This window comes from Eulemur rufifrons, chromosome 19, assembly GCF_041146395.1.
Source record: "Eulemur rufifrons isolate Redbay chromosome 19, OSU_ERuf_1, whole genome shotgun sequence".
In the NCBI taxonomy this organism is placed as follows: Eukaryota; Metazoa; Chordata; class Mammalia; order Primates; family Lemuridae; genus Eulemur; species Eulemur rufifrons.
Window position 1 is genome coordinate 77,978,200 of NC_091001.1, and position 19,851 is coordinate 77,998,050.

The 19,851-nt window shown below is 40.2% G+C and overlaps 1 protein-coding gene across 2 annotated transcripts in view; it reads left to right on the top strand.

The window, feature by feature from the left end:
* The window catches only part of FSHR (follicle stimulating hormone receptor), a 167,614-nt gene that overhangs the window by 123,285 nt on the left and 24,478 nt on the right, over positions 1 to 19,851 (top strand). The window contains exons 5-6 of one of the 2 annotated variants that reach the window (XM_069494448.1): positions 16,809 to 16,880; positions 17,973 to 18,050. In XM_069494448.1, coding sequence (XP_069350549.1) covers positions 16,809 to 16,880; positions 17,973 to 18,050 — 150 coding nt within the window. The remainder of the gene's footprint in view (positions 1 to 16,808; positions 16,881 to 17,972; positions 18,051 to 19,851) is intronic. The other variant, XM_069494449.1, reaches the window with a different exon arrangement.

A 19,851-nucleotide genomic window follows, 5' to 3' on the forward strand; every position in this document is an offset into this window, starting at 1 on the left:
AAGCAGCAATGAGCTGCTGTTTGATTTGAGCACACTAATTGCTACATACACATACTTATAAATGTTATTCTGAAGTTCTCCCTGTTGATGTCATTTCGTGCTGCTCCTTTGATGGCACAGAATTCAAGACAACTAGAAATCAGTACTCTTCATCAATGCTTTCATGCTTCACTGAGGAACCTGAAATGGTTAGGAAAAAAATTCATGAATAAAGAAATGTTCTTTAACTAGAAGAATATGCATCAAAAGATTCATCTGGGTGGATTTTTTTAAGTCAATATTGTATTTACAGGCAGTATTTCTTTCTTTACTGCTCTGCCTTCCTGGAGCTGACCTTTTGTGTATGAAAGATTATCTTCTGATCAGTAAATAAGGTTTACACAATATTCTCTTGCCTTTGCATCCTGTCAATGTAATTCTCAGGCAGCTGCATGTTGCTCTTTACTACTCAATAAACCATAATTCTATTTTAGCAAAGCTTTCACACAGTTGTGTGGGCCCCTCCCCTACCCCCCCACTGACACCCATCTTCCACTCAGATGTGGGCCTGTAAATGGCTGTCACGCCATCTGCTTTCTCCAGTTGTGAACAATTCCAGGAGATTCTTCACTGGGACTCCCCTCAGCAGTCCAGGCTGTCTCTTTCCCAGCCCTCTGCTAAGTCTCCTCTCTTTCATTTGGTTTGGGGGGAGTAATAACAGTAGCTTTTCTGATTATAAAAGCCGAACCCTGTGCTAGAGGTGGGACAGAGAGCAGGGAGTCAAGAGGCAGTCGGGGTTGCGAGAAAGCACACAGATGCCACTGCTGCCTGTGTGGGCTCAGGTCTCAGCTCCTTCCCTTGTTAGCTGTGTGACCTTACGTAATTGGCTTAGCCTCTCCAAGTCTGAATTTTCCTTTCTGTAAAATAGGAATGTTAACATTGCCTGCATCATTGAATTTTACTAAATTAGATAAAACGAATGAAGTGCTTCTGAAGAATGACCAACAGTTAGAAAATTCTCAATAAATGTTGTTAGCAATTCTTACTAAATTCCTGACCCTGTCATTTACCACTTAAGGGTGCACATGCAGAGAACTTCATCTCTTTGTACCTCAGTTCACTCCTCTGCTTAAAAAAGGAAAAAGAAAATTATAATAATACCTACCTTTTTAGACTGGTGTAAGGGTTAAATGAGATACTGATTGTTAAGTCTCTGGTATATCATTCAGGCACAATAAGTGTTTCTGATTTGATGATGACAATTGTGGTGGTGGTGGTGGTGGTAGTGGCCTCTTTCCCCTTCCCATATTTCTAAGGAGGCATCTTTAACTGCTTCTTTTGGACAGAATCCACTGAACGTATTCAAACATGGAAACACATCATTTGTGTTTCTCAGAGGACAAAGGAATCTTACAGAACCCCTGATATATCCAGAAAGGTCTTTCCATAAGCAAAGCTACAGTATCCTGCAGAGTTCTAATAGTGAATTCTTAACCCTACCTTTTTAATGTTTATTTTCAACACTAGTGGTCCACAAGCTCCCTGCCATCTCCATTCAAATTAATAACAGTTCTTCACAGAGACAGCTGGTTGGATAATGCTTCCCATTCTTATATTGATTTATAATGTAATGCTTTTTATCATACTTTATTGTATTTGAACCTCACAGCAATCCATAGGGCAGGCAGGGCACTAAAAGTACATCCATTTTTTAGGAGAAGTATGTAGTCCTTGGTTGTAGGGCTCTTCTGAATGCAAAGTACAATGTCCCTACAGAACAGACTACTGTGATGCTTTTGGTTCTCATCCGTGTTCACCTCTCTATGATGACTAGAAAAAGAGTCAGACTAGGGTTCATTTTTAGAAGTTGTGGTAGCCACGTGCATGGTAGAAAGGACTGGTGCCTCCCCCTTTCTCCATTATTTTGGAAGTGAATTGGCCAATTAGTAAGAACTCAGTCAGTCAGTCATTCAATCACTTGACAATAATTATTGAGGACATACTACATCCCAGGCTGTGTTGGGCTGTTGAGTGTGCAAAATATGACAGGACAGATGAAGCTTCTGCCCTCACAGAGCTTACATTCTAGTTGGGAAGATAAACAAGGAAACGATGTTGGATAATGTCAGGTGGTAATAGTGCTAGGAAGAAAAGTAAAGCAGTGAAAGTGGGGAGGGGAACACATGTGTGACATTAGTGTGATATCACACACAGATGTCAATGGACAGCTCTAACCTCAAGGAGCTCAGCCCTTAGGGAGAAAAGACTATCATCCACTAACCCCTGAAAGTAACAATATACCTGTAGAGTTGTGTTGCACTCGTCACAAATCAGAGGACTGATACTTCGCCTTGGGCCACAGTAGTCAGGGAAAGCTTCTTGGGGGGAACATAGCTGGAGCTTGAGGGATAAATGTGATTTCGAGAGACGAAAAAGCAAAAATTCCTGTGAAAGAAAGAGGTGCACAGTGTAAATGCACAGAATGTGAAAGGACCATGGAGTAGGCAGAGGATGGGGAGAGACTAAGAGTTTGTACACTAGGATGAAGTATGACTAGATTTGGGTGGATTGGGTTGGGTAAGATTGGGAGAAAAATTAAGGGAGGAGATTTTAAGCCTAACATAATAGGAAAGAATAAGCTATAAGAGATTTTTGAGCAGCAGAGTGACATGATGAGAATGATCAGGGTCACAATAATCATGACACCTGGAAGAACAGAAAGGCATGGCTCAATGGGGGACACATTTCCAAAAAAGAATCTCATGATTTACCTCTGGGTCAGATAGGAAGCCAAGTGACTGCAATGAATTTTTGCCCACTCACCTCTTGTCACCCCCAAGGGGTCCCTTCCCCCAGTCCTCCCCCAAGCACCTGCCACATACAGTCACCCTGCAGGCAGCACTCATCAAGAATCCAGTCATCTTACATGGGGCTGTGATTATTGGGAAGAAATTATTAGCCATCTCCCTGGATGTCAGTGTTGTATGTATCTAAGGATGTTGTCATGACTACGAGGTATTTGGGCACAATGTACATTCGCAATTGCTGCTTTTATCAGTAAGCTGTCTGGCAGAGCCAACTCAACTTTGCCTACTATTGTCCACTCTAGAAAAATGGGGCCAGATTTTCTTTCCAGAACACTGATGTTCAAGGTGAGAGTTCAGCCTAAGCATGTCATCTCCAGGAGGGCGAAGGCCTCCTCTTTATCATAAAGACGGTGACTTTTTCATGCTGCTAACCTTTCCTCCCTGTTTTCTTCCTTTAACCTGTTTCAGTCTGCTTTCCCCTGCAAGAAGCCCAAGTCAGTGCCATCAGCAAGGAAATCACTTGATCCAATTTATGTCAATATTTCTGGGTCCTAATAGTCCTCTTTCCAGGGGAATGTGTGTTTTTAAAAGAGGAACTTCGAAAAGGTAATGCTAAACCCAAGAGCTGATAATGATGGACTCCCAGACACAGGGACTTCCAAGAGGGAAAAATAAGTTCTACAAGACCCACTCAAATAGCACATGGGTAACCATGTACTCTAGCCACTTGCAGAGTCTGTGCAGTTTTATTTTCATAGGATACACCTTCTTATGGGTAGGTGTATCCTCACCTTGTTAACTTTGAAACAAGACCTGTTTCTCATCACCAGAAATCAGATATAAAGACAAATCTAGAGAGGGTTCAATGTGAAACAGATAGCCAAGTAAAGCTCAGCCCCTATTTCTTCCTCATCACTAGTATCACGCGCCCCACCCCAACAGACAGTGATGTACTAATCCCTCCAGGTCTTAGTTTCTTCATCTGAAAAATTGACATAACAAAATATGCTTTAAGAGGCTTGTCAAATGAAGAAAATGGACTCTACATCCTTTAAGATCTCTTCTGGACCTCAAGTGTTTGATTTCTGAACAGGGACCTTCATGAACCTGGGGCTTCCCGTGCCCTGCCTGTCCTGACTTCAGCACATTCAGGCCCTGCATGAACGGCCTTATGTGAAAGGAGGAAGTTGCTCAGCAAGATAAGAAAATCCAGCATCCTTCCCCAGGATTCAAGAAGATCCTTTAAATGCTGAGATCCTGTGGGTTCAGTAAGCAATTTAAACCAGCTGCAAATTACTCATCAATTAAGTACAGTTGAAACTCAACTAGCACTAAAGGACAGTCATAGGCTGTGTCCCTGGCACTTCAGTGCCTCACGACCACCTCAGCAGAGCCTGAGAGGCACTGGATGAGAAGATAAGGCTTAAGAGGCAAACAGTACCTAGCAGCCATTGCAGCTCACCTGTCGGGGGGGTGGGGGGGACAGATCCTTGGCAGGGCCTGCCTGGGGCACAAGGATGACAGCCAGCTTGGACAGTGACGTTGGAAGGGGCAGCAGGCAAAGCCCATGGACAATAAACTGCTGCCTCTTAGCCCACCACTGCAGACTCATGTTGAGAGGTTTCAAGGACATTTTTTTTTCCTTACAGACACCTTTGTATTTGCAATGAAACCTGGGAAAGGTCACACATTGAGAGCTACCATCTCCATGGGGTTGGGCCATAGGAAGCAGGGCAGGGCAGTGGGCAGTGAGGGTAGGCAGGACATGGAGCAGAGGGAGACTGCCCCCCAAGCGAGCCCAACTGAATTTTATGCAACTCCAGGGTGAGGATCAGGTTTTCTCATTCCCAGCGCACGGCCCAGGAAGGGAGGAAGGAAGGAAAATTATCATTATTATTATTATTATTTTAGAGAGGAACCTGGCTATGGCCCAGACCTCTTACACCTACCTCATTCTCACTTCACTCTGCAATACTTGCTGAGGGAAACTCATTTTCCTTACATTCGTTCATCTCATGTAATTTTTCTTTTGTAACGTGTGTTCTTAGGCTTCAAGTTCCTGGTGCAGGTTTGTTCTAGCAGAATGTCCCAGCTTCTCCCAAACTCTTCACTTGCCCTTCTGGGAAGGAGGGTGTCTTCCCCGAGGGCATGGCTGCAGGGAGAATGCATGCAGAGAACTCACCAGCCAGCCAGATCAGGACCGGGAAACAATGAGGCAGTGGGAGATGCCCCCCGGCAGATTCCACTGCCCTCCCATCCAGAGCAAGGGCTGTGTTCACTTTATCTCTAGGTCTCTAGAAAGTGCAGGGTCTGTACACAGTAGGCCCTTAATGAGAATATGGGCCTGACTTAGAGCCTTTCTGTTTGGGTAGTGAGAGGGGAGCAGCTGCTGTTTTTAGAGAAATATCTTGGGGTGTCACAGAGTGTGAACACTGAAGTGACAAATGCTCTAAAGAATATTTTCATCTTCAGCAGACATCAAAAAAATGTTCTGCTGTGGTTTAATCATGAGCTCACCCACAGCAAAGAACCCACAAGTAACGTCTAGTTCAAGAGGCAGTGTGCTTCTCCCTCCTCCATTTGGAATGCAAAGATAGCAGTGCTAGGAAAAGAGAGGGTGCGGGAAGTTTGGGGGACTTGTGAGGGAAGCAACTAGCCGACCTCCCTCCCAACTTTCATTCCAGCACAGTGTCTCTAGACAAGGACCAGACTATGAGGGACACAGACTCACTCAGCAAGACACCAAGGAAAAGCTGTTTTCTTTACAGGAGAGCCAAAGACCTAGGTTCCAGCCCTGGCCCAGCTTATGAGAACCTGTAAGCAAGTAAGAAGACCTCCCTAGGCCTCAAGAACAATAACTTCCCCATCTGCTACGAAAGGTTGTTGTAAAGAAAAGAAGGGAAGGGGCAAGATGAGACCAGGTATGAGAGCACTTTGAAAGTTGAAGGAACAAACAAGTGCAAGCACTGTTAGTTGTATAAGGCATTGCTGGATGGTATGAGGGTGGGTAACAGGAGTCATAATTCAAAAAGCACTTTCACCTTGTAATTCACTTACCCTCACAAAAGCCCTGCAAAGTATTTAACTGGTGGCTCCGTTTTGCAGATGAGAAGCTTGAGTTTCAGAGCTGCTGACTGAATCGCCCAAGCTCACAAAATGGGATTAAGAAATTATCTTGTGGCAGAAAGCTCAGGGAAAAGATACCTATTGAGTATCTACTATGTGGCAGACTCTGAACTAAGCATTTTGTTCACATAAACTATCTTCCAATATTCCAAAATAGTGAAGTAGGCATTTTCCCCAATCTACAGATGAGGGTTTTGAAACTCAGAGATTATACAGTTGGTAGAATCGAGAACTGAAGCCAGGAATGTCTGACTCCAACCCACTTCATCCCACTTTCCATCACACGATAGCTAGAGGGGTATAGGATGTGGATGAAGCCAACGTGAAGGGGCCCAGTGTTCTGAGCACAACATTGACACCTTATTAATATGTTTGCCAGTTGGAATTTGTTATCGACTTGGGCTAAGTTGAAGTGTGTACCTAAGAAATAGCTTTCTAAATAATTAATATTAGAAATGAGTTGTGGAGAAGGGTGTGTAAATTGTTTAAAATATCAACTCTTCTGTGACTCCCATATGTAATTTTAAAGTATATGCTTGCAACAAATTGGTAGCTTGATTACAGTTATTCTTACATCGGCATCCAAGAAGGTCCCAAAAGGTTGCCACTTGGCAACACTGTTAGCTCTAAATCTAACCTAGAGAGATCTTTAGGTTTTTAAAGTTCCTATATAGCCCATGTAGTATAATAAAACCAATATCACCAAGAGGCATGGGAATTAGAGTACCTGGGTTCAGATTCCATTTCTTTCACTTTTTATCAGACAGTTAGCTTAAACTCTCTAAGCCTCCATTTCTGTATCTATAAAATGGAGCTAATAATATACCTTCCTCATGGGGTTGTGGGCAGGATTAAGTGACTTTAATACAGGTAAAGCATTTACAATGGTACCTAGCTTGTGGCAATGTAACAGACAAGTACCAATTGTCATCCTTTCTGGTTCAAGTCTAGAAATTTGGGCACGTAATTTACCCCCTGTGAGTCTTGCCTCTCTTGTCAGTAAAATGGTAGTCATAATTATGCTCACCTTAGAAGCTCACTGTAAAGTCAGACGAGATAACACAAAATAACTTTGTCAGTCGTATGTCCTGCACAAATAATAAAGCGAGGTTATTTCCCAGTCTTGTCTTCTTAGGAGAGAAACCCGGGTCAGAACCGTGGTGTGCGTAACCAGTTCCTAGGAGTTCAGTTACTTCCCAATTAGCAGTCTTCTGGTCTATTGTCACTTTAGCCAGCCTAAGTCAGACACTGGTTACTGTGTCCCCCAAACTGGGGGCGGGGGGGCGTGGATTGGGTATGAAACTTGCTACATGGTCTTTTTAAAGTCCCTCTTTCAACCTAAATGAAGCACCAAGAAATCCCCATCCTTTCCATGCTGGGGGAATAGCAAGGGAAAATTCATAGCTATCTCCAGAAACCCTTCTTGCAAGGTCTCTCCCCAAATTTAACTCTCCATGCCATTTTCATGCCCAATGTATATGAGAGGTTAAGAAGTGTGTAACTAGTTTCCAGAAACCTGGAATGTAGCATCTCACATACCTTAGAATCTTAAGGAAAACTGACTATGACATCCTGTTACACTGAGTTCTGCCCTAGCCCCAAAAGTATCCTATAGCATGCTCCAAAATAAAAGGACAAATAACTTTATTTTTTACATTCAGGTCAGGCCCATTTTGTCAAAGACTTCTTTCTCAGTTCCCTTTTGATTCAGTTTGCCGAGATTTCTTTTTACCCCAACCCAGTTATATCAACTCTAATTGTTGGACTAAGAGCAGGAATCTGATCCTGTGATTGATATCCTATACAATTCTAGGTGAATTATGCAGTCTCTTGCCTTATCTCTCCTGGTCGAAATCTAAAGAAGTCCATTCTAAAACGTCCAAAGTGCTAGTAAAATGTAACTCAGACGTCACTTGACACAGTCTGCCCATTCACAAATACAGTTCTTATTTTCTGTACTGCAAACTTTGATGTGCATCATGGTAGCGGAATAGAAGATGCTGACTAATAGAATACCCTGCTTAACAGAGAGTTTGCCGACCATGTCCTAATAGTATAATAATAGCATTTGTAGAGAATTAATCTATGGTTAAAAAAAAAAAAAAAACTTGACATAAATGCTTTAGCTTCTACCAGGGCTTCCAAGGTTGAACTAGGAAACACCGAACTCAGGAGATACTCTACAGTAAAGGGGGCGTCCTAGGTCATTAGGTTTGGGAAAAGCCAATATGCTATTTCCTTCTCTTGGACATTTATCATGAATAGTATCATCATAAAGGCTCTGAAAATCCTGTAGGAAAGAAACTGCTTAACCTTACTAACCCAGAACCTCCCAAAATTACTAGACCATCATAGCCTTTAATTTGTACACAAAGAATTTATATCCTCTGGAAATAGGATTTCTAGAGAAACGCTTAGTTTCTAAGTTGGAAGGCATCTTAGAGGTCACAGAGGCCAAGTCCCTCCTTAGGAATAAACTCTTCCATGCAGTTTCTTGGATACATTTCCAGAGGTAGGGAACCAAGTGTTTAGCAGTACAATGCACTCTTCTGTTGGGCGACTCTTACACTCTGTCATTAAGGTAAGCCAGATAATGGTAAGAGCATAAGCTTTAGATTCAGAAAGATCTGGATTCAACCTCCAGCTCTGCCTCTCTTTATGTGGCTTTGACAAAGTTACTGGACCTCTCTCTGCTGAGCATCCTCAACTCTAATATGCGTATGGTAATGATATCTGTCTCCTAAGGTAGTGGGGAGGAATAAATAAAATAATCAATGGTAAGTACTTGGTGTGGTACCTGGTACATAGGAAGTGTTCAATAAATGTTGGCTATTATTATTATGAATCCTATATCTACTTTCCAGAACAGAACAGCACAAATCTATTACCATTTCCACCTGGCAGCACTTCAAAATCACAAGTTTCTCATCCAAGCCAAATATCCTATGCATTAAATAGTACAGTCTTAATTCCGCACCCCATCAACCAAAAAAATATTTGAGCATATATCCCAAGTTAATTTATAAAGTAGATACATATATGACTATAGCATTTTGTGCACTGCAAAATATACACAAAAATATTTTAAAACATGAGATAGAGATAAATAATATGTTTCTATATTTTCATCTTCTCTGATATATCATTTATATGGCACAAAAAGCCTGTTTTGCTCTCATTAAATATAATAATATTTTAGAGACATAAATATCATAGGACATGCTTTATTTTTTTTAATCCTTAGTTAACTCACAGGTCTTATCAATACTAGATTTTAATGGTTGTGAAAGCTGTCAAAATTTCACTAAAATAGGCAGATCCAATGGAAGAAAGGCTCTATAAATACATTCCCTGGGTCATGATTCTTAGTGTTCAATTCTATACTCCTTTTATGCAAAAATTTGTGTGAAAGTCAGCTCGTAAATTTCCTTCCCTAATGTCAGTCAGATGTTCTTACAAACTACCTGGAAGATGTTGCATTTTTATATTTTTTAATGAAAGTATTCAAAACCCCATGAAAAACTGGTCAGAAAATTATATTTTCTTATTTTTTAAATACATGAATGAGCTTTCATACATGATGACATACATCATTTTCAGCAATAAATTAACCATTTACACACATTTTTGCCAAATGCTCTCTCCATTGCATAGATTTCTTTCAAATGCTGTTGACTTCTTCCTCGTTGTTAATATATCACCTTTCCCTTTAAGGGACAAATCAAATGTGTCTAATTTGAAAATATCTGCTTTGTAGCATTATTTCTGACAGCCATTTGTCATCATAGGAAAAGTCAACAAATTTGGATCACTTATGTTTTTGTAAAAAAAAATGTGCAAGTCATCTTTGTCAACTCTGTAGTAATTTTCCCTGACTTCAGCAAATCTCTAAGTGATAGTATGATCCTGACCAGAAAAAGCCAGGCCTACCCTAGAGACTAAGAATCAGACAGGTGAGAGGGTTAATCCAGGCAAGTTTATCAGGAGGAGGCAGGGGCAATTAGTGAACAGGGGCAGGAGGAATCTGGGAAACTCCACTGTGGCTTCCAGTGTTTGCAGCAGAGCCCTAGGAGCCTCAGGCAGCAGATAACAGACCAGCTCACTCAGGTGTCATGGAGGTCCCACAGGGACTCAGACCATGGAAACAGCATTTCAGCACCCAAGAGAACTGGGGAAATGCCAGACATGACCCAGGTTCTAGTAGAACAAAGCCATCAGACAGGATCTCAGATATGGCAATTGAATAGAGGCTGGAGCACAGCCACAGCAGTAACAGTGCCTGGCCATGGTGCTAAGTTTTCCCAGAAAGTAAATCTTTTCATCTCCCTATGTAGAAGATGAAGGATCTGAGTCCTAGAGATTTCAACTCACCCCTAAGGCCACACATCTTAAAAAAGTGATAAAGCCAGAGTTTGAACCCAGATCATCTGGCACCAGAGGCACTGCCTTTGAAGCTATGCTGCATGCCCTCCTCAAAAACAGAGGCTGATTGCTAAACTGAGACACTAGGTCCAAACAGAATCTGCAGCCAGAACTATATGACTGACCTCTTGGAAATACGGCTCTTATGCTCCTTCAATTTCCCCTGATTACTAAGGAGTCTGGTTTCCATGGAGATTGAGACAAACAGTCCCAGTTAAATGAGAGATCCAGTTTTGAAGACATGAGATTGAGAAGGCAGGAAACCGGCATCTCCTACCATCACACATAATTCCTTACACCAAATCATTTTACAGGGAGAGAAACTGAGACTCTGAAAAGGAAATGAACTGTTCAGTGTCATCCAGCTAGCTGGTGGGCAGCACTCAAATCCATTCGCTAACCTCAAGTCTAAGGCCCTTCTCGTAGCACCACAGCTTCTTACACTCTCTGCCATCTAACCCCAAGATTCTGTGATACTAAGCTAGATTTTTATTTAATGATTCAGAAAGCATATGTTAGTATCTTTTATCATATTGTATACAAATATGCAAATTCCCAGTTAATAAGGATCGGTAGTTAATAGAAATCTAAACATCATTAAGCCACATAAAGGAGTCTTTTCATATACATTTGATCCTCAGTATTCCATATTTGTTAATTCACCTACTTGCTAAATTTATCCTCCAAACACTTTTGCATTATTCTTGGACATGCACATGTGCAGAGAGGCAAAAAATTTATCTGACATATGTTCCCAACTGAGGTTGAACAAGTCAACAGTCTGCCTTCTTGTTTCAGCTCTCATACTGTAAACAACTGTCCCTTGCATAGTCTACTTAGCACCAGATTTTTTCATGTATGTCATTTTTGTTGGTGATTTCACTATTTAAAATGCCCCCCAAGAGTAGGGCTGAAGTGCTGTCTAGTATTCTTAACCTCAAGAAGGATTGATGTGCCTTATGGAGAAAATAATGTGTGTTATATTAGCTTCCTTCAGACATGAGTTATAGTGCTGCAGGCCATGAGTTCAATGTTAATAAATCAATCTATATTAAATAAGGTGTCTTTAAATAGAAACACCATAAAAAAAGGTTACATATTGATCAAACCATGACAAGAATGTTGTGACCAAAGGCTCGTAGGACTCTAACCTTGCACTTCCCTAGGAGCAATGATTCACTAATTCAGTGTTTGAGGTGACTTCATAGAACATAACTGCTGTGAATAACAATAATCAACTATTCTTACCCATCATTGGCCTAACTTCTTCCAGAATGGTCAGGAAGAAGGAATCAACTTCAATTTTATGTAGGACACTTTAAAAATGTTAAAAAAAAAAAAAAAATTTAAAAAATTAAAGATTCAAACGGCTTAAAAGCAAACAAATTCTATTATAGGAAACCAATTAGAAGGTAGAGAATGGAATTCAGCTTTAAACCCTCAGCCTTGGCTACTAGGAAACGTTCTTTGGCAACAATGATAAGCTGAGCACATGTACCCTGCTGACAGCATCCCCTCCCTAAATCAAATTTGCCTAAAGCATCAATGGTCTGTTCAAGCCACAGCATGAACTCTGGCTGCCTCAGGTCCTGGATTAAGAGAGAGCTGGTTCAGATTGATCATTCCGTGGCCTGGTGGATTTTGGGTGGAATAAAGAATTGTATTTTTGGTTGGCATGTGTGATAAGGGATATCTTATCTTTTTTCCTGACTTACTTTTCTCAGTCCAGTAGGTTAAGTATTTACCTCCGCAGGAGGTTCTTGATAACCACGGATTGGTTTGGTTTATTGCTACTGTGAAGTTTGGAGGTGACAGGGCGGTGAGAACATGGGCCACCTCTGCTCAGGGAACCCCCAAGTCTTCTTGCTTCCCTGTTCAGCACCCTAAAGTGCCTTCCAATGCTGGCCCATCAAGCCCACACTTCTCTACCTAGCTTTAAAGTGTCCTGAGATCATGCCTCCTCCCTCCCTTTTATTTTCCCCTGTTTCCTATCCTCCCACCGCCTCTTGTGGTCCAGCTGTGCACATTTACTACTCTTAGTTTAGGCCAGAAGGCTCTGTACTAAGATATCTGGTTTTTTCTTCCTCCTGTAAGCAGTCCTTCTTGCCTACTCCAGCCCACATTTCTCTCCCCTTCTCTGAATTCTTAAGGCACTCATAATCAGTAGCATACAGTTTAGCACTAGATCATTCTGAGTGTCTCTTCTATGCTAGGCTTCTTTGCTAGGCTTCTCAATTCACTTGCAAGCTCCCTAAAACCAGCAACACAAGCAAACACAGATCTTGTTAAGAAAAAACAAGAACCCACCAACATCACTGAAGATTAATGAAAGTATCAGTACTTTCATTGTTTAGGGTAATGAGCATCAGAGCCACAGGGTCACCTGTTCATGAAAGACAAGTATATTATCGTGTGGTAGGGTAGGTGAGAATGAGGTTCCCAGCAATCACAGGGACCCCAAAAAGTTCATCCTGACAGGAGAGGTGCTCATTTTCATTATTGCAACCTAAACATTAAGAGCAATGAGGCAGGCATGAAAAGTGCTAACACCAGCTTAGAATGTGAAACTGGCTGTTGAGAGGGAAAACTCGGAGCCAGTTACCTTTCTTTAAAAGACCCATTTTCAGATCTTAAATTTGCTGACATTTTACCCTCAGGCCTTTAACTGTTTTTTGAAGATAAACCATGGTTGAGTGAATCAAAATAATTTTGCAGCAAACAGTCATTTGACCAAAGCAAACCCATTGAGACATAGAGTTCATAGCTGATTACTCACTTCCAGTCTCCATCAGACATGAATTTATTGATCAGAGGGGAAAAATGAATTGAAAACTAAGTGTTCATCCCAACTCTATTTCCTGTGTTATCTTGGGGTTATAGAGAATCTCAGCTACAGAGTTATCACCGATAATCCATCTCACTAGATAGTCACTAGATCTTTTTAAGTGTCTTAAACTCAGCACTACAGGAATAATTTTAGCCATTTTTGCAATGTGTTTTCTTTCCTATAAAGACCAACAATTTCAATGTGCATCTACAGATATATATATATTCCATAAGTACAGTGGCTATGGAAGCTTATGCTATTGATGTTAAATGATGTATCTGTACCATTCTTATTGGGCAATCATGAACTTTTCATTTCTTCAATTATATAAAACTCTTATTCACTAAGAAAGATGAGCAAGTTGTTACCCGTATAATGTCAAATCAGTTAGGTGTAATGAACATAGGTAATGAATAATTCCTTGTGAGCTCATCTCTTGACAGCACATAGCACATTACCTGGCATAAAGAACTTGGTAAACATCAAGTACGTTATATGTGCCAACCACTGTGCCAATAGTGGGTTTTCAGGGAAAACCTGAATCCTACCCTCGTATGATTCACAATCTTGTTGAGGAGACAGATATTGGAAAAATAAACACAAAATAATATACATCTTAGAATTTTGATGAATGCTAAAAAGGATACAGCTATACTAGGAATAAATCAGGGGCCTAATTTTGGCAGACAGGGAGTTCCTCTCTGAAGAAGTGACATTTGTAACTGAACTCTGAAAAATAAGTTACATTTGGCCAGGTGGGAGCCTTCCAGATAAGCACATGCCCTTACCTAGAGACATGGAAGAACTTAAGAAACTGAGAGAAAGGCACTGGGGCCTAAGTGCATTGAGGAAATGGCATGAGATAAAGGTGCAAGAGTAGGCAGTAAGGAATATAAATTGTATGCTAAATATTATGGGAAAGAACTAAAGCCTTAGCAGCAAAGAAGTACAGCAATCTGATTTACATTGTTTAAAAGCATGTTCTGTGTGCTGAATGGAGAATGGGTTGGAAAGCACAGGATTAAATGTGTAGAAAGCTTGAGACTATTGCAAAAATCCAGAGGCAGGAGAACGGTAGCTTGTATCTGAGTGTTGTCAATGGACATGGAATCAAGATGTATTTTGGAATTTAAAGGACTTTGAGATGGACTAGATATTAGAGAGTGAGGAGGAAGAAGCTGACTTTAACTGTCATACTTCTAAGAAACAATTGATGGATGGCAATACTATCTATGGAGAAGAACAAACAAGTTTGGTGGAGGTGACAATAGGGGGGAAGAAGTTTAGTTGGCTACATCAATCAGACATTAAGGAGGCTATGTGAAGTATCTTTAATTAGCAATAGACTATGGAGATCAGATGGCACATTTGAATCTAGGAGTCCCAACATTGATACTACTTAAAACCTTCGGAAATGAGATCTACCTAGTCAGATCTACCTAGAAGAAAAGCAAAAGCCCCAGAGTACAAATAAAGGAAGGGAAATAAAGAATGCTAAAAAGGAGTAACAGGGGAAAAGGAGGAATAACAGAAGAGTGCAAAATGACAGAAACCAATAGAAGAGAGAGACTGGCAAAGAGTACTGAATGATCCAGAAAGGTCTAATAAAATGAGAAGTTAAAGTGTTCAATAGATTTGGTAGTTAGTGGGTTGGTGGATTTTTGGCATGACAATCACAGTTTCAGTGAAGTGGAAGCAGGTGGAAAATGAATGGGATATGAGAAAATGAAGAGAGTTTATAAGACAATGCTTTCTAGAAACTGCTGTGAAAGAAGGAAGAGAAATAGGGCATTGTGCTAAGTGAAAGAAGCCAGACTCAAAGATTGCATTCTAGACAATTCCCCTGATATGAAATTTTAGAAAAGGCAGAATTACAGGAAAAGAAAACTGATCAGTGGTTGCTAGGGACAGGAAGTATATGGAGAGGTTAATTACAGAGGAAAACACTAGGGAATTTGGAGAGTGATGGCACTGTTCTCTATCTGGATTGTGCTAGTGGTTACACAGCTATATGAATTTGTCTTAACTCATAGACCTCTACACCAAGGAGAGTTCATTTTTCTGCATGTGAAGTTTTTAAAGTGAAATAGCAACATAAAACATCCTCCAAAAAGTATATTAATAACCCCTTTCTCCAAATAAAAAGCAAAGGGAGATCATCCGAAGGGCTGTTGAAGTAATCAAAAGAAGAGTTGACCAAGATGGGTTCTACGTGGATCGTTGGGAACAGAGAGGGAACAAAACATCTGGGAACCTTTACAGAGAACCCATAGACAGGATCCACCCACTCTCAATATAGAGGCAGAGAATAAGATACTAAATCTACTTTAAAATGATAATCTCAAAAAGACTTTTGGTCCTTCACAATAATGAGTATATTAGTGAAGGTTCTTTATGTTGCAAGCAAGACCAACTCCAGCTTAGGTAAACCACACAGAAAAGGGAAATGGGAGTGGAGAGGTATTAGAAGGATTTCAAATAACTCACAGGACTGAGGGAAATGCTAAAGAACAATGTGTCAGACAATTCTCATGTGCCACTTAAAAACCTTCACTGCTGAGGCAGCCAGTTCCACCCAAATTTCATCCAGCTTAATGAAGGTATAACTGGACATCACCCAGCCCTGCCTTGGATACCTCCCTCTTCCTGCCCCGAGACTTCTTGTGCACCACTGTAAGAGATGCTCATCAGGAACTCGCCAGCTACTCACAAATGTACAAGCCAGAAGTGGGAAGTTAACACCACGGGGTCACCTTTGACCAAAAATAAATTCTCTAGATAAATACTTCCCCTCACTACTCTCCCCCTACTTAGATCAATAGTTCTGAGATCCATTTTGAAAATCTCCTAAGTCAAGTCCTTGGGATTTAGCAGCAATCACCAGTAGTGATGGCCAACTCAATAATTCATCCTTGTATTGATTAGCTTTCTTCCTTCCCTGTTTTACTCCCCTGCCCTGAATGCTCTGAACTCATATTATCAAATATATTACCCACAGTCAGATTTCATCACAGGCCCTGCTTCCTGAGGAAGGCAGACTAAGACGACCAGGGAAGGATCCAGGGTAGGTCTGGAATTTTCAGCAACAGGAATTTATGACCATCCCTCCCTTAAGGGTGGCAGCAGCAGCAAACTCACCTCTAACCTACCTCCAACCACTTTCCAGGACAGAGTCTGATTGGCCCTGCTCAGGTCACATGCATACCCTGGGGTCAAAGGACATGGAATCTCATGTTCTAATCCCAAGAGAATCACTTGGCGTGGGGAAGGGTCAGTTCTCCAACGAGTATGACAAGGTTGGATGTAAGGGACAATTTAGGAAAATTTTGTTATCTAGTTGGAAGTTCTTTTGGGATCATAATAATTTATCAATCTTTTTTTTAATAATGTATTAAACATTGTAGCATCCTAGTTCCCTTGTGTCTGAAGTGTAAGTTTCTTTTCTCTAAGAAATCAGTGGCTTACTAGACCCTGGAGAGAATCTTAAAACAGAAAATGTAAGCATAATTCTGGTATATTATGGGCTTTTTTTTGTAGATTTTTCTGATGGTTCAAAATTGATATTTTGATTTTGGGAAGTTCATACTCTAACAATTGTTTAAATAGCCAGCTTCCTTTTTACTTACTCTCATCTTGTCTCTCTCTAGGTTAATATCCAACACAGGTATTAAGCACTTGCCAGCTGTTCACAAGATTCAATCTCTTCAAAAGGTTTTACTGTAAGTTTTTCCTTGAGCACTTACCAACACTTTGCTCAGTAGCTGTCTTTCCCTGCAGCCTACTGGGCCTCTAATATGCATTGTGTAGCCTACATCCTCCAAAAGCATTACTCTGGGTAAGCAGAGATAGGAACACAAGCAGTAAAGTTCTTGGAAGTCACAGAGTCCTCAGTAAGAGTGTTGTCCCACAGAGCCAGGTTATAGTAAAATCTGCAAGTCAAGCCTTTTTTCACTTTAAAAAGAAACTATCTGACAAATCGATACCAACATATTAGTGACAGGATGTGTTTGCCTTTTCCCGAAGTATCTTGGTTATGTTGAAAGATGGGAAGAAAAGGCAATGTAGAATGGTGACTATTTCCAGTAGTGAAATTATAAGAATGTGGACAGACCCAAAAGGAAGAAGCTGGGAAGGGGGTGTAAGGAGCTAGGGAGGGAGGAGCGAGGAGAGAGAGAAAGACAGAGAATCTTTCAGAATTTCTCAAATTGTTCCAAGCTGTTACTACATTACTTCTACAGCTGTTCCTTCTCCATTTATATATTAGATCAGACCTAACAGGCAAGTTTGATAGGAACATGAGAAATACAAACAGAAAAATGACAATTTCCCCATCCTTTCATCCAGAAAAAGAAAAATCAATGATAAAATTGTTCTGTGACCCAAGGAGAATACAAGGAAAGAACCTAGCTGTAAGAAGGGGGATTGAGATGGGAGGAAGAAGGTGGCTCAACTTTGGTATGGATGTAAAAGGTCAGTTTAAGCGTTCTATATTGAGCCAAGACCAACTATGGAGGCAAGGCTAATAAATGAGTATGTTAGAGAGAACTTTAACACAGTGAAATTAGCTAAGAAAATCTTCAAAGAGAAAAGACATTATATGTCTGTAAATCCATTTTTAAGAAGAATGGACATACTAAAGATAAATTAGAGGCCATCTATTTCCCAAACGTTGAGCTTATTATCCTCTGAACAGTAGCTAACTGTATTATATCAAGACCTCAGCTAAAGACCACATCATGTCAAGTAAACTAAATGTGGGAAGGTTACACGAGTGGAATTGATATAAATATCTTATTTGTTCTTTCTTCTAGAGACGTTCAAGATAACATAAACATCCATACAGTTGAAAGAAATTCTTTCATGGGGCTGAGTTTTGAAAGTGTGATTCTGTAAGTAAGGAAAAAATCCAACAGACCAACATTTTGATTTTTCACTTAATGATCTCTTATAATGGGATGCTCCTATTTTGTTTGGGTAACTTTGGCATTTCAGCATTTAAATCTGTGTGTTTCTCTCATCTTTACGTTTCAGAATCACGACATGAAGTCATGTTAATAATTTATGGTTCTGTGGTGCAATTCAAGTATTTAAAATTGCTCTTTGAATGATGGTCTCCTGTGATGCAACATCTGTTCCAAAGGACAGAATAACTCATGCATCAATAAAGCTAGTTATTGCCTGGCAAGTCTTTTGTTGCCCCCCAAAAAAAGATCAGGAAGGAGGCAGAATAGGAAAGATATGGCTATTTCCTCATAACCGTGTTAAACAGCTCCCGTTCAGGCCCACGCTGAGCATAAGATGACTTCTCATTTTCTTGGAACAATCACATTTTTTAATGAGCTCGAGTTATTCTGACTTTTGGGAAAGTTTTTAAATGCACTCTGTGTCGTTAATGAACAACCTTCCAATCTTGTGTGCCGGTGGCCAGTGTGGCAGTTTACTGACTTCCGGATGGCAAAGAAATGTGGCACTGTGGGCTATTACGTACTCATGGGATCCATGCCAGTGAGATGCACAGAATGACATTTTGGGGACCAGTAATTGCAAATTTCCTCTGTAAGATAAAAAAACTATTTTATCCTTCTATTTTACAAAGTATTGCATTTTTAAAAAATATACCAGTATGAGTTTTTAAAATATGTACAAAAGATAAGTTCAAAAAGAACTTTAGTCCTTTTCAAAGCAAGTATTTAATTCAGAGATCCAGCTGTTAAGAGAGAGAGAGAGAAACAGTAGACAGAGATGATACATTGATGAGTAAAGCCAAGCACTATATTTGACGTTAATTACAGAGAACAAAGGAAAAGGTTTGAAAACAGGTTAGCATAGAAATGGAATGTGTGAGGGGAAAAATAAAATTAAATCAAAGGCATGTATTCAGAGTGCCTAGTATTAGGACAAAAAACAAATAAGTGAGTAATATGAAATCCTTTCACTTAAGCTCATGGTATTCGGAGTGAAGCAGGGGGTATGTGTGTTGAGATGAGGTGATGGGGGCCTGGGAAGAGTGAGAAAGAGAAAGAAAAAGAAACAAACTAATTAAAATACAAGAAGAATAAATGGTGTGCAATATAAAAAGAACAAGCAATTGTCCTAAGAGTAAAGAAGGCATAATTTTATTCTGACTAGCCTGTGATGTGAGGGTTAAAGGAAAAGTTAAATAAGGGAAAGAAAGCTGGAAAAGAGGTTGTGTTTGAAATGGACTTTAAAAGATGAGGGGTAGTTACCTCGTGAGTTGGCAAAGGGCAAACAAGGGAAATAGAATAATCAAGGACATGAAGGTTAAAAACAAAAATAACAACACAAAGAGCTTTTGGAAAATGATGAATATGTGAGTGAGGAATGCTGGCCTGCTGGATTGTGAAGCAAACGACAGTAAAAGGATTCCTGAGCTACAGCATAGACAGAGATTAGTGATAAATGTCAACAGTTGTACCTGGATGTTTGTTTCTTTGACTCTTACTCAAAACATGTCACTTTTAAATAGTGACTTAAAATTAATGTTATAATGTGGCAAATTAATAAAATATTTATTTTCATATAAAATATACAGTTAGTAGGAGTCTCACAGTTCTGTAAATTGACATGCATCTTTTTTGTTCAAACCATAAGACATTTTAAGCTACCTAGTCTCAACTCCCCCAACTGGAAGAAAAAGAACCTGAGGAAATAACTTCTGATGTAGCCTTG